At 56.7% G+C, this 17,020-nt stretch overlaps 1 protein-coding gene across 1 annotated transcript; it reads right to left on the bottom strand.

Annotated features, from left to right (window-relative positions):
- Nucleotides 1-1,482: 1,482 nt before the first annotated feature.
- Nucleotides 1,483-16,534, bottom strand: GPR179 (G protein-coupled receptor 179; the record flags this gene model as incomplete). Its single annotated transcript, XM_082679872.1, has 11 exons — nucleotides 1,483-6,576; nucleotides 8,041-8,187; nucleotides 8,996-9,101; nucleotides 9,748-9,886; nucleotides 10,057-10,295; nucleotides 10,584-10,693; nucleotides 11,081-11,149; nucleotides 11,939-12,174; nucleotides 12,614-12,701; nucleotides 14,301-14,409; nucleotides 15,741-16,534. The coding sequence occupies 11 exons, from the start codon at nucleotides 16,532-16,534 to the stop codon at nucleotides 1,483-1,485; spliced, it is 7,131 nt and encodes a 2,376-aa protein (XP_082535998.1).
- Between the last annotated feature and the right edge of the window lie 486 nt (nucleotides 16,535-17,020).

Raw genomic sequence — 17,020 nt, 5'->3', positions numbered from 1 at the left:
ACTTTGCTCCTATTTCTGTGAAGCCCTGTAGCTGCCCAGAGTATTTACATGCAGACTGGTATTTTCCCCATTGGGTGTTTGGTCCCCTTCTTTTGTGTTTTTCCTCCTGGTGAATGGCATCAGTATCTGTCCAGTTAGAGGGTGGGCCCTTGTGCCATGTTTAGTCTGCCTATTTCCACCCCCACCTCACCCCTGCCGATCCTGGGACGTCTGTGACCAACGTTTTTCTCCTTCCTCATTCCCCTCTGGTAGTATCACTTAATTCCAGCACTCTGTTATCTAGGACCACTTAAGTAAGGGTAGCCTGAATTGACTTGAGAGAATTGAGCCGAGCTAAGAACGAGAGAGAGCTCCCTAAGAAAGGAGGCTTTGTATTTACACGATGCCCTTTCCCTGGCCCTCGGGCCTCTAACCTGCCTCATAGCACTACTCTTTCTGAGGGCAGTTAAAGTGCTGGCTGTAAACAGGACCTCCTTTCTTGCTCGGGCTTCTCGGGAAAGAGACTGATGTGGGCCTCCTGTTACTGAGCAAGTGATTTTGAGTGGTTCTTGCATTGGAACCAGAAATTCCCCCTGGCTCCAGTTGCACTTGACAACAGAGAGGGGTCCCTTTGATGACAGCACTGAAAGGCTAGGAGAATGAGGCAGTGGGGTGAACTCTGCAGATTGGCAAAAGATGGGGCAGGAAGGAGGGAAGGCCATCTGAAAAGGCTTGTAAGAGTCATACTTCTTAAACTGGGCTCAAACTGGAGCAATTGCCTTTCCCTTTATGCTCTCTGTCTCTGATGTTGCTTTAGATGCCAGATGTTGACGTAAGTGTGCTTGATTCTCTGTACTTCAGCAGTCAAGCAGGGCAGGTACGAGAGAATAAAGCAGAACCTGGAGATCCAAAGTCAAAATGACAGGATCTTTGAGGCATTTCAGGCACCTCTTTTGAGCCATTTAAGTTTTCCCCCTGATTTATCTTTGAACTTGAATAAGTGGCTTCTAAGCTTCCTATGGTGACCTTCCTCAGCCCCTATGTTGCCAATGCCTTGCGTGGTTTAGTTTCTTCCCAAAAAATGTCCTTTGTAGACTTCACAGAAGAATGGGTCTCCTTTTGAGAAAATGTGGGCTGGGCACAGCTGACTTGCCTTTATCGCTAACATTGGCTTTACAAGTGAGTGTCCTGTCACAGACAGCTTGTGTTGAGTATTCTAGCTGGATGGGAGGATTCATTAGAAGTGGAAGGTCCGGCCCTTGTTCTCTGGAGCAGGAAGAAGAGTTGGAAGTAAAGAGGGGATGGGATTAACTTTTGCGGTCCGAGCAAAACCCTTTTTGTACAATTTGTCTTGGAATGAGTTGACTTCTGTCCACCTTGGAGAGAGAAAGTGGCCAAGTGTGTTTGATTCCATTTTTTGGAAACACCTAGGACTTGGAAAGGACTTTGGCTTCGAAAAGATAGCCACCCAATGTTTCACCTCACCTGATGGAGTTGTTACTCCTAGTCCCAAGGATAGACAGCTGGAGGGGTGAGTTCTTCGTGTTGAGCTTTAGAAGCTACTTCTCCTTGGTCTTCGGTTAAGGAGGAAGACTCCTGAGCCTTAGCTTCCTGGAGAGTTGGCTCTGGGACTAAGCTGGTCCTCGGCCCAAGTTCTGAAGGTACTTGGAGTTCTCTGACACCTTCCGGAGTAAAAGTACTGGCTGGCTTGCTCACTTTGGGGCAGGGGCTTTTGCCTTCTGGAAGGAAGCCACCCAGAGGTCTGTGGACTAAAAGGCATGGTGGGTTCTCAGGGGCTGTGGGGCAGAGTTTTTCTGTCTGAGTTTCTGTTAAAGCCAGGAGGCCAGATTCGTCAGATGGGGCTCCAGTTACCTCCCAAAGACATATATCGATGTCTGCCATGGTCCCCTTTATTTTATTTCCTTCTGGATCTGTGACTTCCCATTGACACAGCTCTGCCATCCTGCTCCCCATACTGCTTGCTCTGTGGGGACCGACTTTGGGTTCGTCCGTGTCTGGAGCATCTGGCTCGGGGGAGAGCCCTTCTGACCTTGTGCCTTCCCAAGGACAGACCGTCTCTCGCTCTCTGTTGACTTTTACTTCTTCTGAAAAGTGTTCTTCAGTCCCTCCAGATCCTGCCTTTTGCAGGAACATCTCTCCTTGCCCTTGAGATTCTCTGTCCAACTCTTGTTCCAGTCCGCCTTTCTCTGCTGCTCCTTGACTCACCTCCCAAGGGCAGATTTCTGTTTTCTTTTCAGAGGGAGACTCTTCTGCTTCCCATGGACACACTTCTGCTACTCTGGCCCCCATGCTGCCTGCTGCCTTGGAACTTTCTTTGCTTCTGTCAGAAGCTTGTGGGGCTGGTTGTGGAGACAGACCCCCACAATCTTGACTCTCCTGGGGACACACAGCCTCCTGTTTCCCATCTGCACTCTCTGAGTTTGCCTGAACGGCCACAACTTTGTGCTCTGGTTTTTCTGGGGCTTTCTCCTCCTCTTGAGGCTCCCCTTCTCCATCCTGTCTTGACACCCCTTCCTCAGGGATTCTTTCAGTCACCTCACAGGGACAGGTCTCAGCTTTGGCGCCGCTGTCAGGTTTGGGAGCATCCATGGCAGGAGCATCCCACGGGCAGAGCTCAGCAAGCCTGCCCCCAACGCCGAGCAGTGTCTGAGCACTGGCTTTCGGTTGGTCAGGGCCGTGACTGTCTGGGTGGGAGAAAGATCCCGCCGGGGCCACACTCTCCTGTAGACAGATAGGTCGTAGCTCATTGCTTGCTTTCTCCCCGTGTTCAGCAGTGACTTCTGCTTGTTCTGGGAAGGAGCCCATCTTTGGGTCTTGTGTCAGGTCCCCTTTCTGTGCTGCTTCATCACTCACTTCCAAGGAGTGCCCCTCTGCCACTCTGCTACTCCCGCTGCTGGACGAGTCTGAGACCTCGGCCTGAGCAGAGGGTGTCCTCAAGTCCTTCTCCCAAGGACACATAGCTTCCTGTTCTTGACTCAGTTTTGTCTCCCATTTTGATATGTCTTCTCCCAGGGAGGTGAGTCTCCCCTCTTCTAGAGTTTTCTCCCTCTGCCCCATGGAATCAGTCCCCATCTCTTGTTCCGATTCCTTCCCGGGGGCTCCTTCATCCACCTCCCAGGGACAGATCTTGGCTTTTTCACTGGTAGGCGCTCCCTCTGCTTCCCAGGGACACACCTCAGCTGGCCTGCACCCCACACGGTCCAATACCTGGAGCCCAGCTTTTGGTCTGTCGGTGCCCAGAGTGTCTGAATGCCGAGAGGATCCCCCCGGATCCAAGCTCTCCCAGGGGCAGGCCACCTCCCGCTCCCAGGCCTGCCTCTCTGGCTTCTTTGGAGCAGTAACAGCTATCTCTTCAGGTCCAGAATCTGCAGAAGCCCTTCCTGTATCATTTGGAAATTGCCTAATGGCCTCAGTTCCCAAAGCCCTTTTCTCCCCTGCTCCAGCACTCACCTCCCAGGGACAGATCTCTGCCTTCTCAGCAGGCAGGATTTCCTCCGCGTCCCAGGGACAGATCTCAGCAGCTTTGCTTCCCGTACTGCCTGACATCTGGAAAGTGGCTTTGGGTCTATCTGTGTCTCGAGGACCAGGTTGCGGGGAGAAGCTTCCAGGGTCCACCCTCTCCCAGGGACAGACTGCTTCCGGCTTTTGCATCTGTCCCTCAGGCTTTTCCCAAGTTGTGCTATCTTTGATTCCTGATGTTCCAGGCATCTTCTCCTTGTCCTTTTGAGATTCTCCTTTTGGTGCCTGTCCCGACATCCAGTCCTCTGTCGTTCTTTCATTCACCTCCCAGGGACAGATTTCTGCCTTGGCAGGTGTTGCTTCCTTTGCCTCTGACCTGAGATCTTCCCGTGGACATACCTGCGCTGCTCTGCTTCCTCCCTTGCTGAGGAGTTGGCCACCAGCTTTGGATGAGGAGTTTTCTAGATGTGGGCTGGAGTGCCCAGGGGTTGTGCTCTCCCAGGGACACACGGACTCCTGCTGTTGACTGCATTTCTGCACTGCTTTCCCAGTTTGTTCCCACGTCTCTCCAAAGCTCCCTTTTCTGGAGGTTTTTCCCTTTTCCTGGAGAGGTTCTCCACCTGTCCTCTGACTCATCATTTCCTTCCCTACTACCTCATCACCCAGCTCCCAGGGACAAATCTCTGCTTTCCCGATAGCAGGAGCATCTCCTGCCTCCCATGGACACGCCTCAGTGACGCTACTGCCCAGACTCCCCGAGCACCCGGAGGTTCCCGGGGCCTGAGTAGAGACGGCTGAGGGGCCCCGGAAATCTGTCCTTTCCCACTGACAAAGAGATTCCAACTCTTCACCCAGTTTCTGTTCTTCCAAGAAGATTGCTTTCTTGGGAGTTTTCTGCTTTGCCTGGGGGAGCTTCTTTACTCCCTCCTGGGACGGTTTCTCATTCTCTCCTCCTTCACTTGCCTCCCAGGGACAGAGCCCTGCCTTGGTGATGTCAGATGTACAAGCTCCTGGGCCAGCGGCTTCCCACGGTCGTGTCTCTACCTGTCTAGGCTCCACACTGCCCACTGTGTCAGACCTGCCCTTGGTTCTGTCAGAGTCCTGAGGTGCTGACCGAGGGGACAGACCCCCAGGATCGGCACTCTCCCAGGGACACACTGCCTCCTGTCCCCTGACCAGTCTCTCTGGCTTTTTCTGAGCAATGGCAACCACATCTTTGGGTTTTGATTTTTCTGAGGCTTTCCCCCTCTCATCTTGGGAGGCATCTAGATCTTGCCTCAGTGCCACCTCCTCAGGGACTCCACTCACCTCCCAGGGGCAGATTTCGGCCTTGTTGCTACTGTCAGGCTGACACGTTTCTGACTCGGTGACTTCCCAGGGGCATACATCTATCACCCTCTGGTCAGCACTGCCCAGGGGCCGGAGGCCAGCTTTGGGCAGCTCCCGCCACCCCCCAGGGGCTTCTTTTGCTTGCTTAACATTTTTGTCCCTAACGGTGCCCTGCCTGACTTGCCTCAGTGTGGCAGGCCCTGTTTTACCTGCTTTTGCAACCTTCCCCTCCCCTAGACCCTGGGATGGCCTCCTGCCTCTGTCTGCTTGTTCCCTACTGCCCTCCTGGTGACAGACTTGGAGCATTCTGCTTGTGTGAGCGTTCTGTTGGTTCTGGAGGGACTCCTCGTCATCACAGGGGGCAAGCGCGGCCTGCTTACTCACCGCCTTGGGGCGGCCTGACCTGGGAGATCTGGGACATGCCCCCACACCCTCTCCCAAAGCTCGGCCCTTCTCTTCCTTCTCAGGACATCCTTCCCCGCTCTCCTTCTCTCTGTATGTGCTCCGAGAACGGGTCAGAGCTTTGATAGCCAGTCCCAGGCTACGCATGGAACCCTGCTGAACAGGGGTCTTGAGGCTGTGGGATTTAGATTTAGAGAAGACCTTGGGCCTGTCCTTATCCTCATCAGCTTCCCCCTGGAGACACCTGTCCTCCGTGTCCATCCCATTCTCCCCAGCCCCCCTCTTGTCTACTGCTATAGAGAGGGCCCTCCAGAGCCTGGCCCGACCTGGGGCGGGAGAGTGGTGGCCTCGCTCTGGCCCCGGGGGGCCTTCCTGAGCCACATTTTCTTTCTTTGATGGCAGTTCTGCATTCTCCCAGGGGCAGATGTAGGTGAGCAGGCTGGGGCTTTGTGGGGGTACTGGGATGGGTGCCAGGGCAGGGACGGGAGCTGGCAGCAGAGCCAGAGATAAGGTGGAGGTGGGAGACAGCATCCCTGGCTCCCCCAGGCCCACCCCGGACGTGGCCATGATGGGTGTGGAGATCTGGTGCTGGACGGGCGGGTGGGGCAGCCTTCTCGCGGCCTCCTCGCGCAGCTTTCTGGAGGCGTGGGAGCTGTCCACGCTGCTCCTCTTGGCCGGGGAAGGTGGGGCCGACAGGGTAGTCGCTCGGGCTCGCTCCAGCCTCCAGGCCGAGGGCCTCCGCGCCGGGCTGGCCAGGGCGGCCTCTGCCTTCCTTCTCTCCTCGCGCTCCCTCGCCCGCTGGTAGGTCTCCTCCAGGTAGGCCTGGCTGGCCTCGAGCAGGGCCTTTTCCCTGGAGTCAGCCACGACGCTCAGCGACTTGTGCAGCGAGGCGGGCCGGGCACAGGGCAGCCGCTCTCCCACCGTCAGATTGTGGGCGCTGGCCGACCTGAAGCTCAGCGCGGGCGGCTCTGCCGCCGACTCGCGGCTCTCGGATTGCGGGCCCTTCCTGGCCAGCTTCCTCCTCAGCAGCGAGTCGAGCAGAGGCGGGTACTGCTCCCCGCGGGGAGCGCGGTCCTGCTCGCAGGTGCTACTGGACTTGCGCAGACCCGGCGGCGCGGCGGGCTCCCGGAGGCTGGCGCTGGGCAGCCTGGCGCTGAGCAGCCGGCGGCGGGAGGAGCCCCCGGACAGGCTGCCGCGGGCCGGGGAGCCCGAGTCCCGGGAGTGCTGGCGGGTCAGGGCCTCGGGGAACTCGGCCAGGTACTTCATGAAGGAGCGGCCCAGGGCCTGGCGCCAGCTGCCTTGCTTTTTGCGCAGGTGCGGGTTGTTAGCGGCCATTTCCTTGGTCTTGTGGACCTCGAGCTGGGCGTAGAGCTTCTTCAGCTCGTCCTGGGGGCGGGGGGGGGGGGCGGGGGTGCAGAGCTGGCGGTGAGGGCCAAGCTCTCCATCCCCTGGCGGCGCTGCTCTGCCCCTCAGCCCTTGCTCAGACCATTTTCTCTGGGGGATCTCTCTCCCACCAAGCTGTGTCTCTTCCCAGCTTTTAAAACTCAGGATTCACCTCTCCGTCCTGCAGGGCCAACAACCTAGTTCCCGAGCCCGACCCGCTTAGCTCCGAGGCCTCAGCGCACCACTGACTTCTCTGGGCACTGTGGTCTGGTGGGAAGTCTCCAGCTTGGGAGACGGGAAACCTGGGTTTGAGGCTGCTGACCCATCATGTGCCTTCAGGCTATTTTCTTGCCCTCTCTGAGCCTCTGCTTCAATAAAGTAAGGAAGACTGGCTGCCTAGTGTTCACTTCCTTAAGAGGATTATATGAGATTGGTGGTGGGACCAGTGGGCGTGAAAACTGCCATATTCAGGTGTAAGTGACGGGATGGGGCTTTGAAAGTCTTTTGTACTTCGGATCTCTCCCCGCAGCCAGCGTAGGGGAGGTACATGGGCTGCTGCGCCCCACACTGGAGGGTCAAGGATGGTGTCTCTGTGGCAGTGTGCCTCCACTCTTTGGCCTGCCTGCTGGATTGGGGTCTCGGTTCAGCCTATCCCCAGGGGGCAGGCGGCAGGGCAGGCAGAGCTCAGAGGATGAGGAGGATACGGGGGAAAGAGAGGCAAAGGCAGTTGAGGCAAGGAAGGAATTGGGGGATGTAAACAAGTAAGGTGTGGAGGGGGCCCCAGGGGAGGTGGAGGGATGGACACAATGGCTTCCTGGGACTGTTCCCACATGCAGGTTCTATAAGACAAAGGGCTTTACTGCCAGGTCTCTTTATTTCCTACTCTCTGAGCCTCTCATTAGGGTTTCTGTGACTATAATGATATTCTTAAGCAGAAAAATAAGGTAAGGATGCTTTCCTGATGTAAGACTCAGGAAGAACTTCCTTTCTCTAACACTGCTGGGGCCAGGGAAAGGGGGTCCTGGTGCCTGGTAGCCACTCGCTGCCTGAATTACCCAGCCCCAATGGCCCTAGGGTCACTAACTACCTGGTATGTTGGGGACTGAGGGGCTTCTTAGGCTGCCCCTCATGGTGGCCCTGCTGAGTGGGAGTGGAGGACACAGGAGACACAGGGGATTTGAGCTCCACTCATGGTTCTGCCTCTACCATGCCAAGTGGGCCTCAGGAATCTGGGTTCTGGGGTTTTGCAGGGTGGGGGTGGTCTATCCACTGTGTGGCCTCCTTTGAGTAGAGTCAGGGGAAGCAGCTTAGGGCAGTGGTGGAGAAGAGAGGGAGCCGGGTCTTAGAGGAAAAGCTATGGGGAGGAGAGGGGACCTGCAGTGGCACACAGCCTGGGTGGCAGGGCAGCTGTGCCCCCTGCCCAGTCCCTAGGTAGCATCAAGAGGAGGTGGGGAGGGCAGCACCTACCCGAATGTCTCCAGGGTCCAGGCTGTGCTCGCTCCAGGCTGAGGCGATGCTGCTGTTCAGGTAGGAGCCTGAGCGCTGCAGGTCCAGCTCGTCCTCGTACACCTCATCCAAGATCTCCTCTCGGGGAGGAGCCCCTGGCTTCCGGAACTGGCCATGGTGGTGGGCATGATCAGGAAAAAGACTCACCTTGGCTCCCTGCCCCGTGGCATATGTATTTACTCCATAAATCTTCACCCCCTCTCTGATTCTGGGGGTCCAAGGAGTATTGTTCCCTCTCCTTCCTGATTTTCTCTAGCTCAGAGACCAGGGGTCTCAATGCCCTGCCCCCACAATTCCTAGCCATGTCCTTCGGCTACCCCCCCCCCCCCACCTATCTTTCTGTAACTGCTTCTGAGTTGATTTTCAGAGTCTCCCAACCTTCCAGTTGTATTACAAGGACTCCCTTCAGCTCTAGCTCTTTTTTTTTAAACTCCAAGTGTTTTTTATTATTATTTTTTAATTATTGATTTATTTATTGGCTGTGTTGGGTCTTCATTGCTGCGTGTGGGCTTTCTCTAGTTGCGGAGAGCGGGTGCTACTCTCCGTTGCGGTGCATGGGCTTCTCAGAGCGCAGTCTCAGTAGTTGTGGCACACGGGCTTAGTTGCTCCGCGGCATGTGGGATCCTCCGGGACCAGGGCTCAAACCCGTGTCCCCTGCATTGGCAGGCGGGTTCTTAACCACTGTGCCACCAGGGAAGTCCCAGCCCTAGCTGTTATTTCCCTTGCCCAGAGATTGGAGACGGAGATTCCTTCTGTGACTCCTAAGTGGGCTCCTTGCTTAGGGCCCACATCCCTCAGGGCCCAGGGTGTCATTCTCACCCTGGCCTGGAGAGGGTGCTATGGGCATAGCAGCTCCACAGTGCCCCTGGCAAAGGGGCTGCGTCTCCCTCACATTGAGACCAGGGGAAGACCTCACCTTAGGGATGAAGATCAGAGCCAGTGTGGCGGTGACTGTGCTGTGGGTGTGAAAGAAGAAGAGGAGGAGCGTCCAGTCTGGGTGCAGGGAGGGAACCAGTACAAACCTGAGGGTGAGGTGGGAAGGAGATGGTTAGCTACAGGTGGGAGTGGCCTCTTTCCTCTCACCTGTTTCAGTGGCTGTCCTCCCCAGCCCCCACCCTGATCTCCTGGAGGTGCTCCGTGCAGTGAGGAGGGCACTCTTCCTTCTTCCTGCCCTCCCACCTCAGGGCTCACGTTAATCTCCACCTCTGAGAAGCCCTCCCAGACTACTCCAGCTTGCCTTCTCCGGCTGCTTATAGCACTTAACTCTGTTATGGACCACCCTGTGGGTTGATTCTACCTTCACCACAGGGCCAGATCCTTGTGGACACTCATAGCAGGCCCGCTGCAAGGACGGTTGGGGTGTGAGGGGGAAGAAGGCAGTGAGAATGGAGCCTGTATGTGGAGGAGAGTCGGGGGGGGAGGCGTGTGGAATGGGAGAGGAGTTAGGAGTGGAGCACGCTTCCTCTTCTCGGGTGTTGGGTGAGACATGGGTTACAGGAAGGGTATCTGTGGGGTAGGGAGAGAGCTACAGGTGGGGGCCCTCCTCCTCCTTGCTGAGGCGTCGTAGGTGTTGCAAGGAGGGCTGTGGGACGGGGGTACCCTCCCCTGGGAGAGGTGAGGAGTGTTCTTAGGGTGGGAGCCGTGGTGGGTAGGAGGGCCCGCCCTCACCTGGCTGCGTGGAAGGCAGCAGAAAGCAGCAGCTCGTTGTGCAGTGCGATGCCCATGTACCGCGGCTCATGCAAGGCTGAGGGAACAGCCCGGGTGGCGTAGCAGAGGAAGCTGCCCCAGCACAGGAGCAGCATCTCAGCTGCGGGGAAATAAGGAGAGCCGGGTACCACCTCAGCAGCCATGCACCCCTTTCTCTGTAGGCCGTGCTGGGGGGACCCCGGTCCAGGGGTCCAGGTACAAGGCAGGAGGACCCCTGGAGGTGCAGGGAGGGGGACCAGAGTGAGGCTGGGCTCAGTGGAAGCAGCTCACCCACAACCATGATGTAGTCCCAGCGGTCGTGGTGGCAGAGGTAGAAGTGGCGGCCTGTGTGGGTGTGGCCTCGCGCCACCAGGGACGCGTGCTGACTGCCTTGCTCCAGGATCCCCGCTGTCCATACAGCCAGGAAGCCCAGCACCAGCAGCAGCAGCAGCCCCAGACGCTGCAGCAGCCGCCCACTGCTCAGGTGGGGGCCCCGCTGGGCCGTTCGAGACAGAAACAGCTGGAGCACTCTACAAGGGTCAGAGTGTGGCTGGTGGATGCAGGGAGGGGAGATGCCCCTGGCCATTGCTTCCCTCCCCGCCGCACATCCCTGTCCTCCCATCCCTTCCATGGTTCACCGCCTCCTCTTACCCCCCAAAAAGTTACATGGAGGGGAGGGCCATAGTGATGGGAGCAGGCCTTGGGGGCACAGAGGAGTAGAGCTGGTAGGGGTCTGGCTGTGAAGAACGTCATTCCATAAATGAGCTGGGGTAGCCTGGAGTGAGCAGCGTGAGAGCAAGCTCTGCCCCAGACCCTACCTATAAAGCTTGAGTATAATAGTGCCGTAGACACTGGCAAAACCCAGCAGCCGGACCCAGCGGAGGGCGATGCAGCGGAATACACTGGGCTTGAAGTACAGGATGAAGACCTGGTGGGGAAGGGGCAAAAACAGTTGCTCTCCACTGCACTTCCACTGGGTGCCAGGCCTATGCTAAACACATTGCTGATCCTCCTAACCGCCTTTTCCTAGAGGCATCATCACCTCCATTCTGCAAAGGAGTAGCTTTGTTATCAGAGAGGTTAGGTAACTTGTCCTAAGTCACACAGCAGGTCATAGAGCTCCTTTTAAGCCTGGCTGTTTGGTTCCAGAGCTCACTAGACCAGCCTGTCATTTGTGGGTATGAGTTGGAGGATTTTGAGGTCTCTGAATCCCCCCAACAGGGCAGAGAGGAAGGATTCTGGGGCTTGGAGGGTACCAGGTTGGGACTATGGGGGAATCCTGGGAGGTGCGGTCAGCCTCTGGCCACAGACTCACAGGGAAGTAGAGCAGCAGGGATCCAAAAAGGATGGTTTCCAGCAGTACCACTCCAGATGCCCGGATCCTCTGTGAACCCAGGAAAGAGAGAGGTATGTAAGCAGGGCAGCAAGAGGACAGAGCCTGGAGGATGGTACAGGAGGGTCTCAGGCCTGTTTGAGGGGTCACCCCATGGCCCTGAAGCTAAAGCTTCACCCTGTAACATTAGCTCTGCCCTCTCCATCCACAGCCACTCTCACCACAGGCTCTTAGCTCCACTGGCACTAAGCCTGGCTAAGGCAAAGGTTTCATATAGCTCCTGCCACCGCAGGCCCATGCCCCTCCCAGTCCCAGCCTGGGCCTTGCTGCAGACCTGGGCTAGAATCAGAGGTTGCTGGAGGTAGAAGGGATCTCAGGCTTTCCTCCAAGCTTTGGGTCAGACTGCCTCCTTGTCTGGAAACTCGCTTCTCTGTCAATTGACCGTCAACTTTGGCTCAAATGTCATGTTCTCCAGAAAGTCTTCCCACGCCATCTCGGGCAGGGTGACTGGGTCCCCTCTCTGAGCTGCCACAGCAACTGACACCTCTATCCTGGCCCCTGTTTTGCTGTGCTGTCATTTTATTTACATGTCTGAGGGGGCAGATCACTTCCCCTAGTGCCTACACAGTGTTTTGAATCGAGCCCAATGCCTTCATTGAGCAGGTGAGGAAACAGGTCTAAGATGGTGAGGTCACTCGCCTCATGTCACATAGTGAGTTAGATTAAGAATCAGGGCCAGAACCCATTTCTCTCAAGTTCTGGTCTTAGGTAGTCTGTGGTCTCCGGTTGATGCTAGAGACTCAGGACGTGTGTAGAAGAGAGATGTGGGGCCTTCCTTGCCTTGGTCTGGCGGCAGCGATAGGAGACCAGCATGCTCAGGAAGACGGCCAGCATGCAGCACGTCTGAGAGGCCAGCACCACTGCCCGCAGCGTGGGGGCTTCCTCCACCAGGCACGGCGTGGCATCCAGGCAGCTGGAGCAGCCCTCAGCACATGGTTGGCACCGCAGCAGCCTCCCGGAGCTGCCTTGCGGGGACCCGAATTGCCCGGTAGGCTGGGCAGCACCCTCCTCAGAGCCTATAAAGAACAGGATGTGTGCAGGGAGAGGGGCATGGCTGGGACAACCTGAGACCCCAGCCTTCTCTCCCAATGGTCCCCACAGCTCTCTCCCTGCCCTCTTATGGTCTGTGGCCCTTGGGGTAGCGTCAGGATGGGTAGGAATGAAGAAGTGGGTACTTTCAGGGGAAGGCAGGGTTACAGGAAGAGGCGATGCCAGGCTAGGACTCACTGCGAGGTCAGCTTGCATCGGACTGCCATGTTGTAAGCTCATTCTCGGAAGGAACAGACACCCCCAAATTGGACCCTGCCTGCCTCTCCTGCTTCTCTCGACGTTCTTCCCTTGCTCCGTGAGTTTTCTCCCAGTGTCTCACCCCAACCTGCCTTTCTTCCCCAGATGCCCCCCTCCCATCAGCCCAGCCTGTAAAACACCTTCCTGGCATTCCACATAGTTACATACCCCCGGAGCTGCTTGTCCCATAGAAGCCGGGTCGGCAGCGGCAGAGGTAGTGGCCAAGGACAAAGCCCTGACTCTCCAGGGGGACACACTGTGGGGATGACAAACACACTCGGTATTTAGATGAGGCTTTCCCTCCTGGGAAGAGAAGGAGGGCGCATTTACCTTCCTATCCACGGCCCCTGGGTCTACACCGGGGAGCCCCACCAGAAAGCCACCCCAGCCCTTGGGAAGCCTTCCATCCCTGGAAACCCTACTCTGCCCCCACCATTGCCTCTCTTCTCAAAGAGACCTCCAGGCAAAGAGTATGCAGACGGATCACCCTTTTATTCAGACTGGCCCTGACAGGAGCTTCACAGGTCCCGTTTCCCAGTGCCCAGCTGATGCTAGAGCAAGGTGCTGGGGAGGTGGGAGCAGGGAGACATCTGAGCTCAACCACACCTGTGTGCCTACATCCTGCTTCAAGGGTCCCCATCAGCCTCCCTCTTTGGCACACAGGTGGGTTGAAAAGGCCCCCATGGAGGAGCAGCTTCCTCCATCAGGGCCATCTGGCTTTGGCGCAGGACTGCTCTGCCCAGCCCTAATGCCAGGCTAATGCCAGGCTGGTGGGATGCCAAGGCCAGCTCTTTATTCCACCTCCACCCATTGATGTTTGCCCAGCAGGGGACAGAGCAGACCTCAGAGCCAGGCAGGGAAGATGAGCCCTTGGATGAGGTCAGACCTACTGTAGGGAGTGGCTGGGAACAGACCGCAGTGGGGCAAAGGAAGGAAGATTACATATCCAGCCCCTAGAAGGTGCTTCTGAAATCGTGGCCCAGCTTCCCCTCTTACTCAGACCACTGGAAAACGTTCTGTTCCTGCCATAGACAAATACATACCCAGAGACACGAATGTGGCTGTGTTGAAAAGTGCACTGGACAATGGGAGCCCTTATCCATCCCTGGACTGATAGCTCCAAACACATGAGCCCTGAAGAGCAACAGATGCCCAAACCCACCATACCTCCCAGCAGGCTGCAGGGCTCCCCTTGGCTTTGGTTCAGCTCAGGAACAAGCATGCAGTCAGTGTAACTGTGGAGCGGATTAGTTCACTGACCTGCCAGTTTCCCAGTACTGGGCTTGCAGGGTTATCAACCATTGCTTTCCATTATCCAGATTCTCCTGCATCCACGGCTTTGATTTTGCCAGCATCTCACCTGGGTTCCATCACCTTTACCAGTCCCAGAGCTCTTCAAGTTCCTTCTCTGGTTAGTCTCCTCCTACACCCCAACCAGCAATTCTACTTATTTCAACAATCACCCAACAGAGCATCCTTTGTGGGTCAGAAGGAGCCCAGAGCTCTGTTGACATGGAGAATGTGATTCAGGAGAAGGAAAGGGGACAATTAATAGAGGCTCAGGAGGCGGTCCTGGGAAGGGATCCTGGAGCACCTAGTACCAGAAGGGAGAGCAGACAGGGAAGCACACTGAGAATGCAAAGGAATGAAGGTGGCTGTCTCGGGTGGGGGATGGGGCTAGGCTGTATGTGTCCTCACTCTTAAAAAGCCTGGTATCTCATCTCTATCTATCTTATCAGTAGGGACTTCCTTGAAGCCGGAGAGGGTGGTGTGCCTTTGTCAGCTGCTCCTGATGGCAGTGATGGGAAAGGGGAGGGAGGCAGGACACCAGAACCCCCAGCCTCTGTATCCTTACCTGGGTGCTGTTGAGATCACACAGGTGTGTGTTAGAGTACCAGCCTGGGCCGCTGGCACACTGATTGATGTCCACACTCTGAAGATCTACGTCCATCTGCACCTGCCCCCTAAGGCAGTGAATTGGCAGTTAGGGGTACAGTGAAGGATGCCAAGGTGGACGTGTGTCCTTGGACCTCAGACTATGAGGCAATGCAAGCTCTACAAACTTTAGCAGTGTGCCAGGAGAGAGGGCACACACGCACGCCATTTCTCCAGTGATATTAACCCTCGCTGTCTCTGCAGCAACAATCCTCCTCCCCCTAGGTTTTTCCCTGCCCCCACCCCCCCATCCCTCAGGTTTTCAACATCCTAGCATTTCTTGATTTCTATCAATGGGAAAGGGAGGTGGTGAGACATACAGGAGCTGCGGCTCTGATGATCTTTCTGAAAGGGATATTCACACTTCCCCACTGCGTGTATATACACACTCACACACACACACACACACACACACACACACACACGTGCGCGCGCGCAAAGTGCAGCTATTAACCACCCCCTCACTCTGCCCAAACCAGGTCTGAACTGATCACAGCAAAGGAGATATGGAATAGAGGGGCCCAGAGTCAGAGCTGCCTGGCCCAAGGGCTCTCAACCCCTGCTCTGGGCTGAATGGGGAGAGAGCTGGCAAGAGCCAGGCTGCCTGTGGCCAGGAGAGGAACTCTGCCGGGGACAATGAATAGGGACACAGAGCTGGGAAAACAACGTTGATTGTTGAATGCCTTGCGGTACACTATCCATCTGCTCCCTCCTTCCCATCATGGCTCCCAATCACCTCTTTACTCCAGCTGAGGGAGGCAGTCAGTTATTTGAGGAGCATCATAGGCTATCGGGGTCAGGACTTGATATAAGAATACAGCCATTGGGAGTGACCCTGGGGATCTGGCCAGCTCCTGGGCAGAAGAGGCAATGGTGCCAAGCCTCCCCGCAAGTGTTCCCCTTCCTTTGCAGAAGCCGCCTTCTACAGCTGTATATTGCTAGGGAGCCTCGAATTTCATTCCCATTTCATTCCCGAAGCGCCCATCTGACTCCTCTGAGAAGCCAGCGCATGGATTGCCACTGTCTCCCGCACCAAGCCCTCTCCTGCCCTGTACCCACTACTCAGACCTGGAGGCCAGGACCTATGCCCAGCTATGTCCACACATCTGTACACACACACGTGTATGCCTACTTGTAAATGGAGTGATTTATATGTAGTACATACACACACCTGTATATGTTAACACACAGTTACAGATTCCCAGGGTCAACTGCAGATATACACAGCTGAATGCAAGTACACACATCTGTGTCCCCCACACATGTGCATACCAAATGGCCTATGCACAGCTGGCTGGACTTGGGCCCCCCCACCCCACAAATCCACAACAGCGTCAAACCCTGCACAAAAACCACTTACCTGATCTCCGGGTTGAGGTCTGGCTTGAGTCCATAGAAGGCCGCTGAGAGTGTGATAAGCCAGCCCGGACGGAGCCGGCCCTCCTGGCATTCCAGGAAGGGAGGAGACAGCCTCACGTGCTGCAAGTCCCCCACATATCCATCCCCCTGTGGCCACTTGGGGCTGCCAAGGCTCCCTAGGTCGTTGGTCAGCACCCGCTTCTGCAGGTCAGGGGTGTCTAGGGCCCCGGTTGGGCTCTCCTTCTGCACCCTGCTCCCGGACAAGTCCTGAAGGATGGTCTCCTCCCCCATCCGGGTGGCCTGCAGGGCCAGCTGCAGGTGGCTGGCCCCCAGTGGAGGGTTAAAGGTCAGCAAAGCCCGGTATGCCCTTGGGTCCCCCTCGGCCACGCTGCGGACCAGTGCCTGGTACCACTCCACATCCTCCTCCACGCTGGACTCCCGGATGTCGTTGGCTTGTAGCAGCATGTTGAGGAAATTGGCAGCCTGCGTAATGGTGCCCGCTGCCCTCCATAGGATTGGGGGGAGCCCTGGTCTGGCTCCTGCCCCATGGGCTTCATAGCGCTCACTGCAATTAGCCCCCGATAGCTGTTGGGCATCTCCAGAGTAGAGAAAAGCTAGGGCTGCCTCAGCCCCCTCCGGGGGCACCCACATGGGTACAGATCCTGGCTTGACTTGGGAGGACAGCGCGGGAAGAGAGCGGAGGAGCCTTGGACCCCCCAGAGCCCAGCCACAGAGGAAAGAGCAGCTCAGCAGCCCCCACACAGGAGGAGGCATGACCACTGCCCTGGTGCCCATCCTTGGGGCAGCTCTCAGGGACCCTGGGGTCCAGGCTGCCCGGGGTATTGGAGGTTCAGGAGATCCCAGGCAGAGGCTGGCCGCAGTCTGGGGCTGCCTGCTTGCATGCCTCCGATCCTTGCTTTCTCTCTTCCCCTCTTCCTCTCTCTCATGCTCAGGCTGTCTTACTTGTTTTTCTCTTCTCTTTAACGTCATCAGCTGGCTTCTGGACGTAGGCATGAGGGCTCTGTTCCCTGCTCTCTCAGTGTGGCCCCCCATCGCAAACCCTTTTAATCCTGGCACACCACTCTTCCCTCCCCCTCTTATCCAATATCTAGGCTCCCTCCCCTCACTCCCCACCCTACATCTGCTCCAGGGAGAGATAGAAGGGACCAGCCGTTCTCTCTCTTCCTCCCTCCCTCCCTCTGCCCTTTGCTCCATTAGGAGAGATGGGCAAATCCGGGATGGGACGCCATAGCAACCACAGATGAGCCTGTGCCCCTCTCT

This window comes from Grampus griseus, assembly GCF_964374135.1.
Source record: "Grampus griseus genome assembly, chromosome: 20".
NCBI classification, from domain to species: Eukaryota; Metazoa; Chordata; class Mammalia; order Artiodactyla; family Delphinidae; genus Grampus; species Grampus griseus.
This window is presented reverse-complemented; position numbering and strand designations above follow the sequence as displayed.